Raw genomic sequence first — 20,895 nt, 5'->3', positions numbered from 1 at the left:
TTTTTTTTTTCAGTGTCTAAAAGTGAAGTAATACAAAACTGGGATCAGTTAAAATAGAGTAACCATAGGAACAAAGTGTCTATATATGCTAGCCCTCACTGCATAACAGAACAAAAAGAATACAGGTTATTCACAAGTCACGAAGAAAATATGTGTTTTACACAAGCACAGTGGCACTTGGATTAAGCAGAGCTGGGAAAACTTAAATGGTTTGGTATGAGATTACGTTCTCCCAGTGCACTTGTCAAACAACTTTGACAAAAGAAATCAGTCTGCTTTTGAAAGCTGAATAACACAACCACAAAAGAGAAAACAGAACGATGTGACTGGAGATTAGACAGTATAAAGGCATGTGATCCTGCAGACATATGCAAAACCTTCCATAGGTCTTCACATGCTTGAAATGACATATATCCCTAAGTCTGAATCACCTGACCCACATTAATTGAGAGATTAGAAAGGAAAATACTTTCTTAAACATCTTGAATATTTTTATGAAAGGGGCATTCTTAAAATTCTGGACACCTCAAAAGGAGAGCACACAAGCAAATTTAGTAGGATATTGCCTGGTTAAATGCTTGGACAGCTTTCCATATATTGCAATACTTTAGCCCTTCTCTGAAGTACAGAAGTTACTTTGATGCAAATACACATTAGAAAGCATTTCAGTCAATGGAATCTGAACATAAGAGGGTCACATCCTACAGAATTTATACTATACCACAACAATTTTTTAATCTAAGAAAAAAAAAATGAAAGTTACATCATTATGTCTGAGTGTAAGTGCCACACTTTATTAGGACAGTGACAAAGAGCCACTAGGCTGCTTTATGGAAGCAGACAACCAAAGCAGCTGTCAGATCACTGAAATCACAGACACTGTGCAAAGAAAGGAACTTGTACTCCAGAAAGCATTTTGGTGCATGTTATTTCATAGAGGCATACATATTTGAGAGAAAGGAAGAGAAATGCATTGAGAAACACCTCAAAATCAAACCTGAACAGAGCACAGAAAACCACCAGCCTAAGTAAGTACCAAGAAGGTGACCTAGACATAAGTGCAGAACTTTGGAGGCTGAGTGTTGGCTGAAATCCAGCTCTCTCAGTGGCTTAGAACAGTGAGCAAATAACCTCACTCTTAGTCTGATTTCTCCTGTGGGCTGAGCAGCAGCTCACCTATACACCCTTTTACGTTGTTGACACCACAGTTAATTTTCCCACCTAATTAAAATAACCTGCAGGATCCTGTATTTTGGCCAACTGCTTGGGTCAGAGCTGGAGCACCAGGATTTAGAGGGCAGAGTCCTTTAAGACATTGATTGCACCAATGCATGCACTGATCCAGATCCGGCAGAAACTGCAGCAAGACAAGCTGTAATTTTAATTCCTTGGTGTTCCTACGTGTTTTACATGTGTACTTAATGTATCTTCTTGTCAGAATACTGAAAACTCCCTGAAAACATAATGCTACAAAAAAATCAAGCCAGCGGAACCCAATTCTATCAGATTTGCTTGTCTGGGTTAAAAGTGCAGGATAACCAATGAAAAGGACATTAAGTCCAGCATGAAGATTTTTGATTTAATGCATTAATGGATCTAAGGACTGGGATATCTAATTCATGATAGCCAATCTATTTCAGATGCTCAGCTTGGAGAAGGGCAGGTTAGGCAATTTAAACTTCAATTCCCCAAAGGCAGACAAAGGTTGAACTAGATAGAAGTCTGGGACACATCTAAGAGCCAAAAGAAAATGGAAAGAAGTTGCACCTGAGATGAATTCTTTTTATTCCTCAAATAAATAGCCATTCTTTAGAGCAAGATTTGTCTAGATTCATGCTTACATCAGTGCACAATTTTAACATGCAGTTTCTCTTGGTATTTATATCCTTGAAAGTGGATCAGTTCCAAGAAGAAAGTTTTAGAAGTCTGGTCTGGAACACATGGGATGCAGATCATTCTCCTGAGATGCAGAAGATCTGCATTTAACTCCCTGCTCCCAATCAGGTCATTCAGGATATAAAAATAACCACCCTGCTAAATGCTGCAATCACAGAGCTGCTGGGTATAATGAGATGTGTACATATCAAAGCTCTTATGCAGGATGTGTAAAAGTATGTATAAAGGTGTCTCTTGCGGTGCCCTTTGAACATCAACGGAGATTTCCCAGATGAGCTGGCAAAGGCCACGTTCAGGCTGAGAATCCCAGCAGGTTTCAGGCTTTGGGCTGTTACAAACCCAAAAGCACTGGCCTACGCCTCATGTCTACTATTAGCACTTAAATCCTTAAGTAACCGCATAGCTATGTAGGTCTGCTGAGCCGCTTGGATTCGGTCCCATGGCTCTTTTTACCCTGTGGAAGTGCACAGACCGAGAGGCAGAATTTTGTTAACTCCCAGACTTATACCTGCTGCGTGAGAACCGGTGCTGTTTTCCCTGAGCAGGCGAAACGCGTTACCACAGCATGGCTAAGCTGTGATTCACTCGGCTACGCCCGGCAGCGCGGCCGGATCCTGCCCGGCGAGCAGAGCAAGGGGAGCGGTGCCGCAGCCCCTCGTCCCACCCGAGGGGATGGCAGCACCTGCACAGCTGCACCGGCGCCGCCGCACAGCTGCACCGGCGGTGCTGCATGCCTGCATCTGCAGACCCCCACTCCGGCACACCTACACCTGCGCACACAGCCACACACCTCCACCTGTCCACCCCGCGCCGCCGCACCTCTGCACACCTGCACGCCCCGCACTGCTGCACAGCCACACATCTAAGATCCTTAAGTAACTTAAACTCTTAAGCTCGCACAAGTACGCCTGCATGCCTGCGCACCCGCACACCTTCATTTCCGCACCGCCGCGCACCTGCACAGCCACACTCCGGCACACTCGCACACCTGCACCCCTCACTCATTCCCGCACACCTGCACCCCCATCCTCACACACCTGCACCCCCACACACCTGCACCCCCGCCCCCTCAGAGTCCTGCACCCCGCACCCTAACACATCTGCACCCTCACACTCCTGCACCCCCGCCCCCTCACACTCCTGCACCCCTGCACTCCCGCACGCCGGCGCACCGGCCACACAGCAGAGAGGGGGTTCAGCATGGAGAGACAGGGTGACCCCAACCCTAGGCCATTCCCGGCGGGGGGGGGGGGGGGGGGGGAAGGGCACCCCGAGTTTTCCAGGCCGTTCCCTGCCGCTCCGCGGGGGCGGGGAAAGGATGAAGAAGGACTTGGGGGGGGGGAGATAGAGACCCTGGCCCCGCCCCCTTCTAGGACGTTCGGAGCGGGGCTCGGCAGCGAATGACGTCATCCGGCACCGAGCAACCGCCCTGGGCGCCGCCCCTTCATCGCCGCCCCGCGCGGCCCCCGCGCACGAGCCCGCCTCCTTCCTGCTTCCCCCTCCCCCCGGATTCCCGGCCGGCCAATCGCTGGGGGCGCCGCGGGGCGGGGCGGGAGAGCGCGCGCGCTCGCGCCCATTCAGCCGTCGGCCCCGCGGCGCCTGTCGCGGACGGCTGCGATTGGCTGCGAGCGGCACGGCCCCGCCCCTCGGCCGGCTCGTTCCGCCCCCGCCTCGCGGCCCCCTCCCCGCGCCCCCCCGCGCTGGCGGTGAAGGTTCCCGATGGTTCTGGAAGGAGGCGGATCCCGCCGTATATAAATCGGGCGGGCTGTGGGGAGCGCGCACTAGTGAGGTTATAGCGGAGGGTGCGAGCTGTGTCACAGCGTCAGCGAGGAGAGCAGCGCCCCTTCCCTTTGCAAAGGTGAGCGGTGGCGGCGCTGGCCGGCGGTGGATCGGCGCAGGGAGTGTTTCCCGACCGAATCCCGGGGCTCGGTGGTCGGGGGAGCGGGGCCCGTGTTCGGGGTTGGGTGGGGGTGGGGTGTGCTGCAGGAGCCGCGTGGCGCAGGTCACGCTTCCCTCCGCGCGTCTTTAGCTCCTGGGAAAGGTGATTGGGGCTCATAGTCTGGGTATAGCCGATAGGGAGAGCGATGGCTATTATTCTGAACGCAGTTGACTAAAATTGTGTTCTTGTGAGAACGGCGGCGGAGGTGGGGAAACGGAGCGGTTCCTTGGGGGGGTTCCGGTCTCGCAGCGGAGCGGGGCCGTAGGTGGCGGTCAGGGAAGGCTGTTCGTGTCCCGGGGGCGGCTGCAGCGCCGCCCCCGCCTCGCAGCGCCCTCGGGAGGGCTGCGTGGGGCCGACCGCAGCCCGCTGTAGTGCGGAGGTGTCGGGTGGCTGCAGAGGTTCGCTCTCAATGAATGGGCACCCAGCCATGAGAGTGCAAGATGGAGGAGCTGCGGTGGGGAAAGCGGCGGGGGCGAGAGGGAAAAGGAGGGAGAAAAGGAGCGGCGGCGATGTGGGAAGAAATAGGTGGCAGAAGGAGAAGGAAGGGAGTGCTGTGGGGAGAAGGAGCGGGGGCCAGAGGAAAGGAGCAGAGTGCAAGGAGGGAAGGGAGCGAGGGGCAGAGGGGGGAAGGAGTGGGGGCGGTAGAAAGGAGCGGGAGAAAAGCGGAATGTAGAAGGCAAAGAAAGGGGGATGGGGAGAAAGAGCGGCGTGAGGGAAGCGGGGGCAAGGAAGTGAGGCCAGGAGCGGGCTCGGGGGCTGCTCGGCAGCGCAGCGCTTTGGGGGTGGGGTGGGGGGAATGCGCGGGCGGGAGGCGGGGCGGGGGGGCAGGGAAGGCTCTGGCAGTTTCTAGAAGGTGTCGCGGTTCTGGCGGGCGCCGCCAGGGGGCGCTGGCGCTCGGGGGCGCGGTCCCGGCGCGGGCGGGGGGAGCCGCGGCCGGGCCTGTGCCCAGCGCCTGCGGCCGCGCTCCGCGCCCGCCCTCCTGTAACCGGGAGAGCGGGGGACAAAGCTCTCCCGGGCGGAACCCGCCGCCCCTGAGGTTTGGCTCCCGCAAACGGCCAGCAGGGATCGGCTTAAGGACGAGTATTTTATCAAGGGAAATATTTGTCCGGAGAAACTGGTCCGACTGAGCAGTGTTGGTGTATAAGTGAGAGTTGAGAATGGTGTTTGCTGCTGGAGGTGGTAGCTGTGTATGCAGAGTGATAGGGGGATGTGAATAAGAGAGAAACCGTCCAAATAAAGACTTCAGGTACTTTCGTGAAAAAGGAAAACAAGGATCCCATATCAATCCGTAAATGAAGGGAGGAGAAGGGAAAAGTCCTGTCTTATCCTAAGTGCTGCAAGGTAAACTGAGTGTAAAGCAAGGCTGGAGTTAGAGTCCTGTCATATATTTTCTGCAGTCCTTAAAATTTCTGAATGGTTACTGGCTGGAGATAAGATCTGGGTAGGGTTTTTTAATGTGTGTGTGTGTGTTCCTCTGGTGCTGAAACCACGTGGCTAAGGAACTTGATCTCAGAGTGCCATTGTCGCTGCCTGCAGGAGGATGTGTTAGCTAAGCTGTTCCAGATGGAATTTCAATTTCTCCCTCGTCTTTCACAGATGCCGGAGGCTGTGCAAACTCAGGACCAACCAATGGAGGAGGAGGTGGAGACTTTTGCCTTTCAGGCTGAGATTGCTCAGTTGATGTCTCTGATCATCAACACTTTCTACTCCAATAAGGAAATTTTCCTCCGTGAGCTGATCTCCAATTCCTCAGATGTAAGTACCAAAAGCAGTCTGGTTAATTCTGACAATCAGTGAAAATTTTTAGGAGTAGTCAGGGAGTGTTAAAGACTGTCTCTTCTGTTACAGGCTCTGGATAAGATAAGGTATGAAAGCTTGACTGACCCAAGCAAGCTGGATTCTGGAAAAGAGCTGAAAATTAACCTGATCCCAAACAAGCATGACCGCACTCTGACCATTGTGGATACTGGCATTGGGATGACCAAAGCTGACCTGGTCAACAACCTTGGTACCATTGCCAAGTCTGGCACCAAGGCTTTCATGGAGGCCCTGCAGGCAGGGGCTGACATCTCCATGATCGGGCAGTTCGGTGTTGGCTTCTACTCTGCCTACCTGGTGGCTGAAAAGGTGACAGTGATCACCAAGCACAACGATGATGAGCAGTATGCTTGGGAGTCCTCAGCTGGAGGGTCCTTCACTGTCAGACTGGATAATGGTGAGTGTTCAGTGTTTCTGCTCAATGATACCGTTTAGAGATGTTTAGCAATGATACATAGTTCGCCTTGGAAAAGAAAGAACGTAAAAGGAATTAATACAAGTAATGTGTCACATTAGGCAGAGGTCCAGGTCATATCTTGCCATTTCAGATGGCATAATTTAATACCTATGGAATGCCTGGCTGAGTGGGGGATTAAGCTTTCAGAGCTTTCATGGAGAAATATTTGTAAGATTTCAACAACTCTGTATGCAGAGTCTTTAAAGACTCTGAACAGAGTAGTAGATGTTTTCTGAAGCTTGTTTGAAATACATACAGTAAATTTGAGAAAGTGTAACCTAGGCTGTTTTTATACACAGAAGCTCTATTTTCCTAGTGGTGAAAACATGGTTGATAGAGCAGTGTTTTTAAAGAGCTGATCGTTAAGTCTGCCCTGCTGCAGCAAAGTAAAAGGTATGAATTCCATTCTAGGTGAACCTCTGGGCCGTGGAACCAAAGTCATCCTGCATCTTAAAGAGGATCAGACTGAATACCTGGAAGAGCGGCGAATTAAGGAAATTGTGAAGAAGCATTCTCAGTTCATTGGCTACCCAATTACACTCTTTGTACGTACCTTACTTGAAACGCTAAATCAGTATGACTACTTTCACATGTGAGAGTTCATGCAAGGAGGAGCAGTCAATCTTTGTTTCGTTTGTTTCAGTTCTTTCAGATGTTACATGGAGGAAGCTGTGGGGAAGTGTAGTTCTGTTGTTTAAAATTCTGTTTCACAGGATTAGGTTTAAAAAAGGATATTTTCCAAGCTAGTAGTTTCTGCTTCCAAACCATTAATGAATCTAGGTGTACTGTTACAAGTCATTCAGTGTAATGAAACTGAATAATAAGACCTTAGCTCATAGCACATGGAAACACCACCACAATGTGTCAGCTCCTAGAATAAGAGTCTTTGGGCTGTGGGAGGGAGAGCTTGACACAATGTTAGTGAAATTTTCTGGCTTTGTGAGGGTGCAAGGGGTAGCTTAGGACTGTACTTTCTAAATCTACAGGTTTTGCAATTCATGTCCTGATGCTGTTTTGTAGGTGGAGAAGGAGCGTGATAAGGAGGTGAGTGATGATGAGGCTGAGGAAAAGGAAGAGGAAAAAGAAGAGAAGGAGGAAAAGACAGAAGATAAACCAGAGATTGAGGATGTTGGTTCTGATGAAGAAGAAGAGAAGAAGGATGGAGATAAGAAGAAGAAGAAGAAGATTAAGGAGAAGTACATTGATCAGGAAGAGCTCAACAAGACCAAGCCTATTTGGACCAGGAACCCAGATGACATAACCAATGAGGAATATGGAGAATTCTACAAGAGTCTGACTAACGACTGGGAAGACCACCTGGCTGTCAAAGTAAGTTGTCTGGATACACAACTACAGCTGTTGCATGTGTAGGTACATGAACTATAATACACAGCAGAAGGTTGCTTAACATGCTGCTGAACTGTGATACATTGTGCTTTGGTGTTCATAATCTGGATCAAATCTGCAGTCAAGGAAGGGCATGTGTCTTCCCAGTTGGCGGTTGAGTTGCCATGTCTAGTTAAATTTAAAACTAGGTTGTGTATAAACACAAAAAGTGATAAGGTTTGTAATTTGTCACTGAAAAGGTTTTGTGCCTTTACTGTGATGGTGGGAAGTGCAGTAAGAACACATTTGCTTTCTAAACCTCAGTATGCTGCATAGGGAACAGAATGTGTTCTGAATTTGGTCTGCTGACCTCATAACTTAACACAAATTCAGGGTGTCTGTCTGAGGAGGGTGCTTGTTCCTGACTAGTGTCTCAGCTGCTCTGTTAATTTGATCTCTGATGGTCAGAGTTTGTCTTCTGCATTTGAAGAGCTGTTAAGTGGTTATCACAGTGGAGCCATGCAAACGGACTAAAACTATCATCTTGCTTTCTTCCAGCACTTCTCTGTGGAAGGGCAGCTGGAATTCAGGGCTCTCCTGTTTGTCCCACGGCGTGCACCCTTTGATCTGTTTGAAAACAGGAAGAAGAAGAACAATATCAAACTGTATGTGCGCAGAGTTTTCATCATGGACAACTGTGAGGAACTGATCCCTGAATATCTGAGTGAGTATAGTTCTGGAGAAAGTGTTCCCTAAAAAAGTTATTACTGCTTAGCTGTTCTGTAGCTTCGTTTTGTATGTAAAGAAATTTGGAAGGAGGATGATTTTAGTTCTAAACAGTTGTTGAGCAGTTAAAAGTACTGGTTAGTTCATGTTTACTGGAGTTCTGTAGAAACAAATTCATAATTTCTAATGACCAGAGCCACCTGTAGGCAGAGGGACTGGTAATACTTGCATGAGACTAACAAAGGTGATTCTGTCGTTTTGCAGATTTCATGAGGGGTGTGGTAGACTCTGAGGATTTACCTCTGAATATTTCTCGTGAGATGCTGCAGCAGAGCAAGATCCTGAAAGTGATCCGGAAGAACTTGGTGAAGAAGTGCTTGGAACTTTTCACTGAGCTGGCTGAAGACAAGGAGAACTACAAGAAGTTCTATGAGCAGTTCTCCAAGAACATCAAGGTTTGTAGTCTGTATGCTGAACAGTGCTGATACTTGCAGATTGTTGCAGCTGCTAAAGTACCACAGTTCAGTATTTACCTGAAGGAATCATTTAGTGATTTTTTTTTTCCTACTTTTTGTAGCTTGGCATCCACGAGGACTCGCAGAACCGCAAGAAGCTGTCAGAATTACTGAGGTACTACACATCTGCATCTGGTGATGAAATGGTTTCCCTGAAGGATTACTGCACTAGGATGAAGGAAAACCAGAAACATGTCTACTATATTACTGGTGAGTTGGGAACTGACATTGCAAACTACCCACACTGTATGTAGTTATACCTTCAGGGAGGTTGATAAATGCTGTTAGTTTCCTTGCCTGGCAGGAGTGGGAAGCATTTTTTACTTGGGATTCCAGGAAATGCAAATCTGCTTCCAAATCAGTCAAGAGTGCTAGATGCTGGAGTGTCAGTTTTAACAGCTTGAGTGTCTTTGGGCTGTTAGTGCCCCTTCAGTTTCTCCTGTGGTTGGGACATGAAGCACCCCAGCTGTTGCACAGGCTCTGCAGAAACTGAGCAGGCTGCTCTGAGTGCCGGGGCTCATCTGTGGCCTTGTTTGTTGCAGGTGAAACAAAGGATCAGGTGGCCAACTCCGCTTTCGTGGAGCGCCTTCGCAAGCATGGCCTGGAAGTGATCTACATGATTGAGCCTATTGATGAGTACTGTGTGCAGCAGCTGAAGGAATTTGAAGGCAAGACCCTGGTTTCTGTCACAAAAGAGGGTTTGGAGCTTCCAGAAGATGAGGAAGAGAAAAAGAAACAGGAGGAAAAGAAAGCAAAGTTCGAAAATCTTTGCAAGATAATGAAAGATATCCTTGAAAAGAAAGTAGAAAAGGTAAAAGTAGGACTGGGTTCACCTGTGTGTAAAAGTGCAATCTAAAATGAGTTTAGGGTAAATCAGTTGTACTTGCTGAAATGCTTAAATTGCAAACCTGTATTTTGTATTGTCTCTGCAGGTTGTTGTGTCCAATCGTTTAGTTACTTCTCCATGCTGCATTGTAACAAGTACGTATGGCTGGACTGCCAACATGGAGAGGATTATGAAAGCTCAGGCATTAAGGGACAACTCCACAATGGGATACATGGCAGCAAAGAAACACCTGGAGATTAATCCTGATCATTCCATCATTGAAACACTGAGGCAGAAAGCAGAGGCTGATAAGAATGACAAGTCTGTGAAGGATCTTGTCATCTTGCTGTATGAGACAGCACTCCTGTCCTCTGGCTTCAGCTTAGAAGACCCTCAGACACATGCCAACCGCATTTACAGAATGATCAAACTCGGGCTGGGTAAGTTCCCCAATCTGTCCTGCCTCCAGTGAACTTGGGGTGTGTTGTCTTGGTCCTGCTTGGTAGAGTGGAAAGCGAGCCCCTCAGGTGGTTGAAGTGCTGGGGAGATGGAAGGTTTGAGCTGAGCTGTCGGCATTAATGGGGTGTGTGTTCCCTGCACAGGCATTGATGAAGATGACACTGCTGCAGAAGAAGCCAGTCCAGCAGTCACTGAGGAGATGCCACCCCTTGAAGGAGATGATGACACATCACGCATGGAGGAGGTGGATTAAACCAGTTTACAGGAACTCATGAATGTTTCCTTGGCTAATATGAATAAGTTATATTTTGTATATTATGAATGTTACCTGCCAAAAAAAATCTTTGACACTTTGTCTGCATTCCCTCTTTATATTTATTTTCAAAGATGTTATACCTTTATTTTTGTTACATTGCTTTTTCAGCTGATGTGAGATACAAATGCCATTGAGGGAATATTTTCTTTAACACTGTACAACCCTAAACAGGCAAGTAAGGAGTTAGTTATTTTTGTCTGTATTAGCTGGTTGCAGGTGGCAGGGTTTTTGACTTATTCTTAATTGCCAGAAATGTGGAAAGAAGTAACGAAGATGGGAAGACATCAGGGTGTTCAAGTTTTAGTGTTCCACAGCTCTTCAACTCCTAAGTGTCTAACATACAGTACCTAGTAACTAGGTATCTAGGAGAGCTGCATCTTTTGGGGAAGCTTTAATCCTTCTGCTCCTAACAAGGTCTTGATGTTTAAAGTTGTTTTTTATACTGTTCAAGGATTCTGGATTGCACTCTACCATAGAATAGAATCCACTGTAAATCTCTATTGTGACTTATGCAACTCTGCATGTACAGTTCAAACCTAGAACTGTAAGAATAAAAGTGTTAAGAATTGAGCTGTTACTGACTTGTTTGTTCACACTGAAATAAAATTGTTCTGCCCATGTGAGTTGCTGCTCTGGATCCTGAGCTCCAGCTGCTGTTGTGCTCTATGTACAATTAATAGGGTCTGCTTGGTGATCCCACTACAAACCAGTGCCACACCAGAGCACAAAGAGTCTCTTGAAGAGTGGTTTGCTGCAGGTTGGGATATTAATGCATAATGCATGTCCTGAAGTCAGGGTGAAGGGAGCTGTAACCCCGTTGTTGCATGCTGCTGCTGGGAGGCGATGAAGAGCTTTTTACCTGAGAAATTGCCAGTTAACACGTTGCACCCCCTGCCAGGGAACTACTTGGTTGTGCTGTGTTCTGAATTCCTTGGCATTTGCCTTGGAATAGCAAAGAGACATTCTTGCTAGGGAGGTCCATCCAGCACATTGCCCTTGGTGCCTGTTGGGTGCCCTTTTGTTGATCTCAGGCAGATGGTGTTTAGTATTCACAATGGCTTAAATTCAGTGAACTAATTTGAGAGGAGGAGGGGTTTAAGGGCGAATTCTGACCCTTTTGCTCTGTTGGTTTCCTGTTTTCCTTCGGTTCTGCTCCATGATACAGGAGCTCCCAGTGTAAAATTTACATACCTATGACCATGGTGTGTTGGTGTTCTTTTGTAGAGAGGTGAAAGGGTTGAGTTTCTGATCCTAACTATTTCACAGGTACCTAAACTCGGTTTCCTGCAAACATTGAAAGCAACTCACACAAGTTGTGGCTTTGTAATGAGATCTTTATGTCAAAGCAGCACTCTGAGGGCGGGGAGAGGCCAATCCCTGTTCTGTACGTGGGTTGGGGCAGTGGATACGCTGCAACCTGAGGAATTCGGGTTGATGTTCCTGTATGTCAGTTCACTAGATTGAGGTGATCACGTGGTTCCAAATCTGAATTCCTTTCGGAAGATGGGATATGAACATCAGCTACTTCAATGCTGCTTACACAAGTGCTGAAGGCTGAATGTGTGTAACAAGTGGGGCATTTGTCTTCCACAACCTCACATTCTGTACCATGACATGAAATGTTCAAAATTTCAAACTACGGTTGCCTCATAAAAGTCTGCAGAGGGGACTGGTGCCTGCATGTCAGTGAAAGCAGCATCGTCAAAGCAAGGACATAATTTCCTTGGACAGTGAGGCAGGAGCTGTGATTCCCCCAGAGCCCTGCCTGGGGGCTGCGTGAGGTGTGCTGTGAACTCAAGTGTCCCTGTGCCTGGGCAGGAGCTGTTTGTTGGCCCTGGTTGAGATGTCCGTGTGTTCATCACTGCCCCTCACGGTGATGGATGAACCACTGCTGTGGTAACAAACACGGCACATGCAGAACGGGAGTCACAGTGTCTAATGGGCGCACGGTATTGACTCACTTTCGTGTGCGGGTGACGGAAGCAACGATCAGGAGGAAGAGCCTTCCTTCTGTGGTGGTCAGTGTTAGAAGTTATCAGGAGAGCAGACTTCAGCCAGCTTTAGGTTACTGCTTGAAAACCTCAGGGTCAAATCATTGTTTCAGTAGTATTGTATCAAAGCTAAGGGAGATTCTAAGGTATGCGTGACTTGTGACTAAAATCCATTTTACAAGATCTTCCATAATGTGTAAAAAATGGTGAAAATATTTTCCAATTAGCAAGACTGGGATTTAAAATTTACAGTGACAATGCTAAAGACTTTTCCACTTGGTCAGGGATGGCACAAGCGTTAAACTCTTCTTAAAAACTAGTTTATCTCCAAGGGAATAATTCAGGTGAAACTTGCAGGTTATCTCTAGCATTTCTTGCCCTGAGAATGTGTTGGGTGTTTTTTAGCCATTCCCTGCATTACCCTGAGCAGCCAGACCATGAGAAAGCCTGGACTGGAGGGAAATCAGAGCTTGCTGGGGCTGGCACAAGTTCTGTGCAGGGCCAAGGGTGCTGAGGAGAGGCAGAGCCCTGAGCAGTGGGATGTGATGGCAAGGAACCCTGCAGCGAGCATTGCTGCACCTCTGTGACCCTCGGGCCCCCTCCTCGTTCACACTGCAGCCACCGGGCTCAGCGATGGGTCCCCTGTGTGCTCTGGGAGGTGGACACCCGAGACCTCCGTTGGAATTCTCCACTGGAATTCTGTTGGTGACCCTGACTGCTGCCTGGCCCTGCCCAGAAGGGCACGGGGAGCAGGTGTGCTGTGGGAGCCCTGGCTGTGCTCGCCCTTGCAGCCACCATTTCATCTGCAGCCCCTCATAGACCAACTGATCCATGGAGCCCCGGATCCGCGTTAGCCCCTTGTTGCTAACAGCTGCTGCCTGTAAAGAATCTGTAGCTAATTCCGGGCAGGCTTTTGTGGGAGTAAGGAGTCCCAGCCCTGTATTTGGGTGGAGCATGATGGTCATTTGTGCTCATTCAGCTCAGCTGGTGCTGCAGGCACTAACGCAGCCTCCTGAGCTCCCACTTCAGTGGGGGGAGCTGCTGTGGGGTGTTGAGTGAGGTTCTTGGTTGCTGTGTTTTGAAAGGGTTGGAGATTCTGAAGAGAGGGAGTAGTCATCAGATGGTTTTAGTCTGGGTAGAGAAGGTTAAGGAGATGAAAAGGCAGGTGTCTGGGAAGGAAAGAGGTGTAAGCAGCAGGGTCTAGCTCAGCTGGAGGCAGAAGTGGGATGAAAGCTTGTGGGGCTTGTGAGCTGCTCCTGCTACAGCTGCTGTCACTGTCACCCCCACTGGGACTTTCTTTCCTGGTGCATTTTCAGAGCAACAACCCACTGCTGGCTCTAGAGTGAGACGTTTGTTTTGCTGAGGTTTTTATACAGTGGTACCTTCTGCACTGTGCAGAAAGGTGCAAGAAAGCCAGCTGGGAAGGAGATAATGGGAAGAAAAGGAATTTGATTTGGGAAAAAAAAAAAGTTCCTAATTTCCTATAAAAAGAACAAGAAGAAAGGGAGTGGAGATGTGGCTTTTAAAGGATCAAATCAGATCTGCTACTTTGTGAAAAACAGACCTGATCCGTAGTTCTCCAGTAACTCTGAAAAAATACTGTTCTGCTATTTAAAAACAGCAGAATTGCTGTGCTGGATTGTAAGTGATTAAGAAGGTTCTCAGAAAGCTTTGTGTGTCCAGCCACAACTGTCCCTCTGCTACAGGGGAGATCATCTGCTCCAGCAAATCTCAGGAAGGACCATCTTTAATCGCCTTGGCCGCCTCTGCAGGGAAGAGGGGGGTTCCCTTTGGCTGCTGACTCTTCTGCCAGGATGAGGGGTGGTGTGGAGGAGATGGGGCTCCAGAAAATCAGCTGGTGATAGCAGAGGGGAAGGGACACATCCCTGGCCACCAGGCCTCGTGAGCTGCATGTGTGTGCATATGGCTGCTTTTAAATATATATATAATATATACGTGTGTGTGTGTGTATTATATGCGCACTTGGGAAATGCAGTGACTAAAGGAGCGCAGGCCCCACGCAGTCAGCGCTGCTGCAGAGGAGCCTTGCCGTGGCACAAAGGGCGTTCTCTCGTGGGAGGGTTTCACTCCAGAGTTTTCTCGCTGAATTCCCTCTGTTTTTGGGGAGCGGCTGTCCGGGTGGAGGAGTTCGAGGGGGTCCGTGTGAGGGCGGAGGCGCGGGCGGCGGGCCCGGCCCATAAAGCCGGGAGGCGGGAGGGGCCGCGGCCGGGATGGCCTCGGCGGGGAAGAGGCAGCGGCGGAGGAAGAGGCGGGAGGCTGGGCCGGCCATGGAGGGTACGGAACCGTGGAGGGCTCGGAAGGGAGGGAGCCCCCGTGACACAGCCCTGCAAGGCGGAGGGGGGTGTGTGAGTGTACAGGGACTGAATATCGGCAGCGGGGAATTGGAACAGAGAGCTGGCTCATGGCACAGCTTTGCATTTATCCCTCTCTAGTCTGGTTGGATATCTTGAGTACAAATAGTTCTTGAAGGGTTCAGAAAACTTGTAGTGCCTAAAAGGAAAAATACCACAAAACTAACAACCAAACTTCTATGGTCTGATATAAGCTTCTTTAAAAGAAGTTATATTTTCCTAATGCTGCATGAAGGACCAATGAATGAAGTCTTGTGGTAGAAGACAGTGGCTGCTTCTTATTTTGAACAGAAGCTGCCTTTGAGCAGCCTAACACAGACTATGTGAAGGACTGATAAACTTTTCTAGCATGAAGGGAGTAGCCCTGTCTGAGCATTTTATCTCAGAGAAGGTTTTCTCTAATGTGCTCTCCTACCCTTCTACCCGTTTCAGTAGATGCTCAGGAAAAGGAGGATTCTGTTAAATGCCCAGACTGCGTAGAAAGACTGGCACGAAAATACATGGTAACTTTTCTAATTGCTGCTTCTCTACCTCCCTGTTAAAATACAATTCAGAAAGTGTTAGTTGATTTGCCCTTGGCCTGATGGTGCAGCTGGCTGGGCTGGAAAAGAGTGCATGAAGAACAGGTGTGGACGAATTAATTTAAATGGGAGGGATGGAGGCAACTTCTCCACTTCTGTCCTACCCTCTGGGGACTAGGGGACCTGCTTGTTTGTAAGGTCTCTTTCTAAGCAAGAGTTTTAGAAAAAAATGAGGGTGTTTGGAGTCATTCATTTCTGAGCTGTAGGGCCACCAAATGCAAAACAACCGCAGTGCAAACTGAAAAATGTTTTGTAAAGTTACTCATAAGCCTGGAGTAACCATTCTTAGAGGGTGTGAGGCGTATTCTGGACTGCTTCCCTTTGTGTTTTTGGGGGTGAGGAGTGATGAGAGAGGCTTCTATTTTCCCCTTATGTCTCACTCGCACAACCCAATCAGCACCACAACTGTGGGATATTTGGAAAGACAAGCTGGCTTCAGACAAGCTTTGGAGCAACTCAGCACCTACAGTTGGTACTAGAACTTCAGCTTCAGCCTGAAGCTGCAGTAATTTCTGCTTTGAGTGGCATTTCTTTCCCTTCCTCCTCTGCAGCAGAAGTGCACAATGGAGTCAAGCACTGAGTCCGAGTCCGAATCCAGGGCAGAGGTAAGGACTGACTCTGAAGTGGTCTGATGGTGCTGTGATTTCCTGATGTGTATCCAACTCTTCCTTCAGCCTCAACAGGGAGCATCCAAGGCATGTTGTAGGGTTGTTGATTTTGTAAAACTGGAAAAAACCCCCAAACCCAATACTATCCTTTCCATCAGGCTCTTTCTTGCAACTATTACTAACTTTAGAAAAATTGGTTCTAGGGGGATGAGACAGGAAAGAGACAGAGTTTTAGGCAGACAAATACTGAGAAAGTGCTGACCTGGGCTATTGCTGGTGGTTAACTTTCTGCAGCTCTGGGATTTCTGCAGCTCTGGGATTTCTACAGCTCTGGGTAGAGAACTTCCACCTTCTGAGTGTGCCTTTTGGAGGAGATTAAGAGCAGCTCTGTTGCTTAGTTATGGATATTGGTGGCTTCTTGAACATTGTTCTGTCAAACCGTTGCGTTTAGTGCTGATGAAAAAAGACCTGATGCAGGAGTGGAGAACAAAACATTTAATTTGTGGGTTAAACTCTTTGGAACTGATGCTCACTGTTGGTCCATGTGAATCATGGTGCTTTTTGACTTGGAGAAGCTGCCTGCCAGGAATCTGCCATCGCTTCCAGAAAGGCCAGGGCAAGGCTGGAGTTGTCTGTGCTCCCCTGGGAGAAACCAGGCTGGAAGCCCAGCTGTGTGATGGCTGGGCAGGGTGCATGGGGGGCCTGCACCAGTCCCAGCCTGAGCAAAGAGGTGGCTGCTCTCACTGAGGGTGCTGAGGCAGGTGCCGGGCCAGGACTGGGGGAATTCTGTGCTCTCTGGAGAAGCAGAAGGCTTTTGTGGGGATGTGTCTGTCCTTGAAGCAGCACGGGAATACATGGCAACAAACAGGCTTGGACTTGAGCTCTGCTGATAAAGCCTTTGGTCTCCTGCTGAGCCCAGATTCCTGAGTCCCACTTTGTCTCAGCTGTGCTCAGTTCTCCCCCTTCCCACTGGAAGTAGCAGGGCACTGACTGGCAGTGTCTTCTCTGAGCACCTGCTGTGGATCCTTTTCAAGAAGAACTTTCCCACTTTCCTTGCTGCTAACTTCTTTCCCTTTGTGAGACTTGGTCCCTGGGCTTTGCTTTCTAAAGGGAGTCTCCCTCCATGGCCTTTTTTTTTTTTTTTTTTTTAAAGTTAATAGGCCCAGACTCAGCGTTATCTTGGGATTTCAAATCATCCCCATGTGAAAGAACAAAAACAGACCTGAGTGGGAGGGAAGCTCTCTAAACTCTAAATTGTATCCTGACTACTATTACTTAAGTGTAGTTTTGGTATATTTTTCTGGTGGTATGTAATGACTCAGTGTTCTCTTTAGTGCAATGCTTTAAGTGCACTAAGACTTATCATAGCTCTGTTTTAGGTTAACTTTACCAAACCTTTAGAAGTCAGACTGAGACACACTTCTTACTGTTTTTCAGCAAAGTGACAGTCTGGATTCCTCTTCTCTAGGATTTCCACCTACTTTGTATTTAATTTGGTAACTTTTGGAAAAGTGCCTTATAAAGCTTTGTTAACTTCTCTTAAATAGGTTGTACCTAGCCCACTTGCTGGAGGACTCAAGAAAGCAAAGGAATCCAGGGGACTACAAGTAGGTTTTGGATATTACACAGTTCTTGGTGAAGCATCCAAAAATTAAAATAGAGGTAGGAGTGTATGGATAAACAGAAAAGCTTCCATGGTAAGTCTGTGACTTACATTGAAAGGGATTTTAAAGTCCATTGTATGTTGCATCTTGTTTGGTTTGGTTTTTTTAAGGACAAATAATCATCCACCATGTTCAGAGATGTTTAATTTTAGTTTTTAGATCCTTATGACGGTGATTCAGAAGATGCATCTGTTCACACTGACTGTGGTATAAAGGATGCACCATGGACGAACAGTGCCCCAAAAGCGATGCCTTTGGAGGATGTCGATACTTCAGAAGATGAAGAATCCTTCCCTCATCCTGCAAATGTCAGCGAAGTTCAGGCAGTAAATGACCGTAGAGCAGCCCGGGAGCTTCCTGGCCTGGAGAAGGATGTGTTGCCATCACCTGAGCCGTCTCCAGCCACAGCAGCGTTTACCCCCGCGGGGCCGACCCCTGACCACGCCTTACCGACGGCTGTTAACCTTTCAGCCTCCGCGGATGTGCCTGCAACCCCGGCTGGCACTGCTCCACAGCCCCTGCTCGCAGCTCACTGTGATGGCAAAACGGCCGAGCAGCCCATAATTAAAAGAAAACAAGGGATTCCTGCTCCAGAGGATGCTAGTGATAAAATAAAGAAATTCCGTGCAACTTAATTAACCTAAGGGATGAATAAATCATTGGACAAACTGCTCTGAAGGATCATTCTGGTAGAGATTTTTTTGCAGAGTGTACCTGCAAACAGGCTGCCTCAGGCCTATTACAAATGCACTGCACTGTACAGTAAGCTCTGAGATCCATCTAAAAAATGGAATCAAACGAGTAGTGTGTCAATTTCAGGGTAAACTAGTAAAGGTATATCCACAGCATGACAGACAAGCTTGGTGCCCAGCTCCTCTGGAAGTACCAGCCCCAGCTCCTGTGTGCAGTACCTGGAGGCAGCTACTTCACCAACACTGACAAGGGTTTGTGGAGGAGGGAAAGAAGAATGACCCCTTGGCTGCAATTAGCTTCCAATAGCTACGGCTTGTCTGGTACCTGCTCCATGTGCTCCATGTCATGTTTGGCTCTGGCTGTGTCTGACCTCCAGGAATGGTGAATGATACAGGCTTGACTACCAACAGCTGAGCTGCATCACGCTGAACTGACTGCAACTACTGGCAATCCAGCATTCATTTTATCCTTCAAAGGGGGAGAAATTGTCTCCTTGCTGTTACCACAGCTGCTCCTGCCTCCTTTGACCAATGTTTTGGGCAGTTTCTGTGTAGCCGCCAGATCAATGTTTACAGTGTGATGTGGAGTACATTAGCTCAGAGCTTCTTAGTGAAAGCAGTCATTCAGGAGCTGCAAGAGAGGTGCCCACAGTTAGGGAGCAAAAACTGTGTCTCTGATTTCCCTCTCCTGTATGGTCATTTCTTTAATCAGGTTTAGGATCTGGGTAGTCCATTTGTGTGGGAGGGGAACTTCTATGAAAGCATAACGATGGCTTGAAAGATGTTAGTACCAGCAACTTGTGAAAGCATTTGTTTTGTCCAACTGGCAGAGATTTTTAGTTTTGTTTCTTTCATAAGATGGAAAGCCACTAAAAATATTATTTAACTGCTAGCATTGTACCCTTCCACCTGTGTATTTATTTTATTAAAGCAACTTTTCTTTCATTCTTATTCCCCCAGCTGGAAATGGTTTTTAATCAGCTTGCAACATATGTGGTTTAACAGTAAATTTCAGAGGCCTTTGTCCCAAGATAAAAGCTACTGTAGTTGCCCCTTGACTTCTCCAGAGGCAAAGATTGCTCCAGTGAAAAAATGAAGTTAATTGAAAAAAACTCCAAACAAACCAACAACCAACCACTTGCAGCTATAGATTTGTGTGTACTGCAACTAGGCTACAGTTCTCTCTGGAATGAAGACTTGTGAAAAGCTTAAGACTACAACACTGTCACAAAACCAGGCCCCTCAGTTTAAGTCCTAGCTATTAGACACCCTAGCTCTCTGCCCCATCAGCTAAATAAAACTGAACCCCTGACTTTCAAACTGCAGCCAAAAACCCTACAGAAGATTTCACTTAAAGCAGCTTTTTCACACAGCATGGAAAAAACACAACAGGAGAGAAGGGAAGTATGTGGAAAGGTAAGCCACATGGGACAGTATCTACTCATTGGAATGTATTTATTATGAGAATGCAGGTGTGGATTAACTTGTGAACTGAAACTGCACGTTTTGTGAATTCAGGCCTAATGCAGAAGTTAACCTAAACTAGCTGAAGTTTGGGAAGCTCAAGCTCTAGGACACTTGAGCCTCTTGGTCTCCCCATCAGCATTTGCCGAAAGGTGGAACTGCTTTAGGCAGAGTTTTAATAGCTGTACGTGGTACCACAGCCCACGGCTCTGAGCTGTGCACAAACAGCAGCTGCTGAAAGGAAGGTGCATGTTCAGTGGAGCTGCCACCAGCCAGCTCTGGATTTAAGCTAATACTTCATACTGCAGCTGGTACCCAGGGCATGCTGCTAGCAGGAGGTGCTTTTTCTGTACAGTGTAATTGAAACCATGCTGGAGGCAGTGATCCTGGTTCCAGACATATTCTGGTGCTGGAAAGCAAAGTCCCAAAGAGGCCGAAACAAAGCAAAGGCATTATAGTTACAACTCTTCTTGGATCATGATGCATGTAGTTCTTATCTCTGCTCCTCATGACTGGGTAAGAACTGCACAAAGATTGCATGATTCACTGGGCTGGGATTCACACTTTGTAAGGTAACAAAACCAGCCAGGACAGTTCAATCTCAGGGATTAATTTTGCACAACAGTAGGGAGAGGGCAGACAGCAGAACTCTGTTTCAGTAAACAGCAAGCATTGACCAAAACAAGTGTGTGAGGCAGGCGGAGATAGCACTTTTTCCTCCCAGCACAGGCTTGTACTATACAACTCCTTATCACAGAAAAACACTGGAGCTGATGAAAGTCACTGCTTTCATAGGAGCAATCACCGAAGGAAGGGGCTCATATGTGAGAGTCTCAAATAATATTGTAACTCCTTGTCCAAGCATTTATTAGCCTCCTCTTGGGTTACTGAGACATGAATCTGGAGACATATTTCACCATAAAAGCAGTTTGAGAAAGAGGAAGCTCTATGATCAATAGGACAAGAAAGTTTAGTTCAGGATGCTCCAGCTTCTCAGTGTATTGCAGCAGGTTACTTCAAGTAAGACCCAGTCCATTGCAAGTAATTAATGCAATGGCCTGAATTATCACAGCAGATGTCAGGCTTTGTGTCTTACTGCACTACAAACCTACATTCCAAGATTCCTGTCACTGGAGGTTAGCTTGAAGAGCAACTCATAGTTACTCCCTGAAAAGATCATGGGTACAGGTTTTCCACACCAAAACCATCACTGAGAATTAGATCAACAGAAATAGACAGTCAAAA

The 20,895-nt window shown here is 47.6% G+C and overlaps 2 protein-coding genes across 6 annotated transcripts; both read left to right on the top strand.

Annotated features, from left to right (window-relative positions):
- Positions 1-3,653: 3,653 nt before the first annotated feature.
- On the top strand, positions 3,654-10,848 carry HSP90AA1 (heat shock protein 90 alpha family class A member 1). The gene is made up of 11 exons (XM_066188825.1): positions 3,654-3,754; positions 5,432-5,590; positions 5,684-6,050; positions 6,522-6,655; positions 7,131-7,439; positions 7,995-8,160; positions 8,427-8,617; positions 8,740-8,887; positions 9,220-9,488; positions 9,610-9,943; positions 10,106-10,848. The coding sequence occupies exons 2-11, from the start codon at positions 5,432-5,434 to the stop codon at positions 10,213-10,215; spliced, it is 2,187 nt and encodes a 728-aa protein (XP_066044922.1). The 5' UTR covers positions 3,654-3,754; the 3' UTR covers positions 10,216-10,848.
- Positions 10,849-13,490: 2,642 nt separating this feature from the next.
- On the top strand, positions 13,491-19,207 carry LOC136291828 (uncharacterized). 5 transcript variants are annotated; one of them, XM_066186930.1, is made up of 5 exons: positions 13,491-14,182; positions 15,074-15,144; positions 15,774-15,827; positions 17,378-17,437; positions 17,647-19,207. In XM_066186930.1, the coding sequence occupies exons 2-5, from the start codon at positions 15,142-15,144 to the stop codon at positions 18,127-18,129; spliced, it is 600 nt and encodes a 199-aa protein (XP_066043027.1). In that variant the 5' UTR covers positions 13,491-14,182; positions 15,074-15,141; the 3' UTR covers positions 18,130-19,207. The 5 variants fall into 5 exon arrangements, with proteins under 5 accessions (XP_066043027.1, XP_066043026.1, XP_066043024.1 ...); XM_066186929.1 differs by lacking the exon at positions 13,491-14,182 and adding an exon at positions 14,510-14,564 and having other exon boundaries at positions 15,777-15,827; XM_066186927.1 differs by lacking the exon at positions 13,491-14,182 and adding an exon at positions 14,510-14,564.
- The last annotated feature ends 1,688 nt before the right edge of the window (positions 19,208-20,895 follow it).

This window comes from Chamaea fasciata, unplaced genomic scaffold, assembly GCF_029207755.1.
Source record: "Chamaea fasciata isolate MVZ Bird 193981 ecotype frontalis unplaced genomic scaffold, bChaFas1.0.hap1 SCAF_7, whole genome shotgun sequence".
Taxonomy (NCBI): Eukaryota; Metazoa; Chordata; class Aves; order Passeriformes; family Sylviidae; genus Chamaea; species Chamaea fasciata.
This window is presented reverse-complemented; position numbering and strand designations above follow the sequence as displayed.

Coding starts and splice junctions, on each gene's coding strand:
- HSP90AA1 (XM_066188825.1), top strand. CDS start 5,432: ATGCCGGAGGCTGTGCAAACTCAGGACCAACCAATGGAGGAGGAGGTG. Junction 5,591..5,683: donor TGATCTCCAATTCCTCAGAT/GTAAGTACCAAA, acceptor CTTCTGTTACAG/GCTCTGGATAAGATAAGGTA. Junction 9,489..9,609: donor TTGAAAAGAAAGTAGAAAAG/GTAAAAGTAGGA, acceptor TTGTCTCTGCAG/GTTGTTGTGTCCAATCGTTT.
- LOC136291828 (XM_066186927.1), top strand. Junction 15,145..15,773: donor GACTGGCACGAAAATACATG/GTAACTTTTCTA, acceptor CCTCCTCTGCAG/CAGAAGTGCACAATGGAGTC. Junction 15,828..17,377: donor AGTCCGAATCCAGGGCAGAG/GTAAGGACTGAC, acceptor TCTCTTAAATAG/GTTGTACCTAGCCCACTTGC.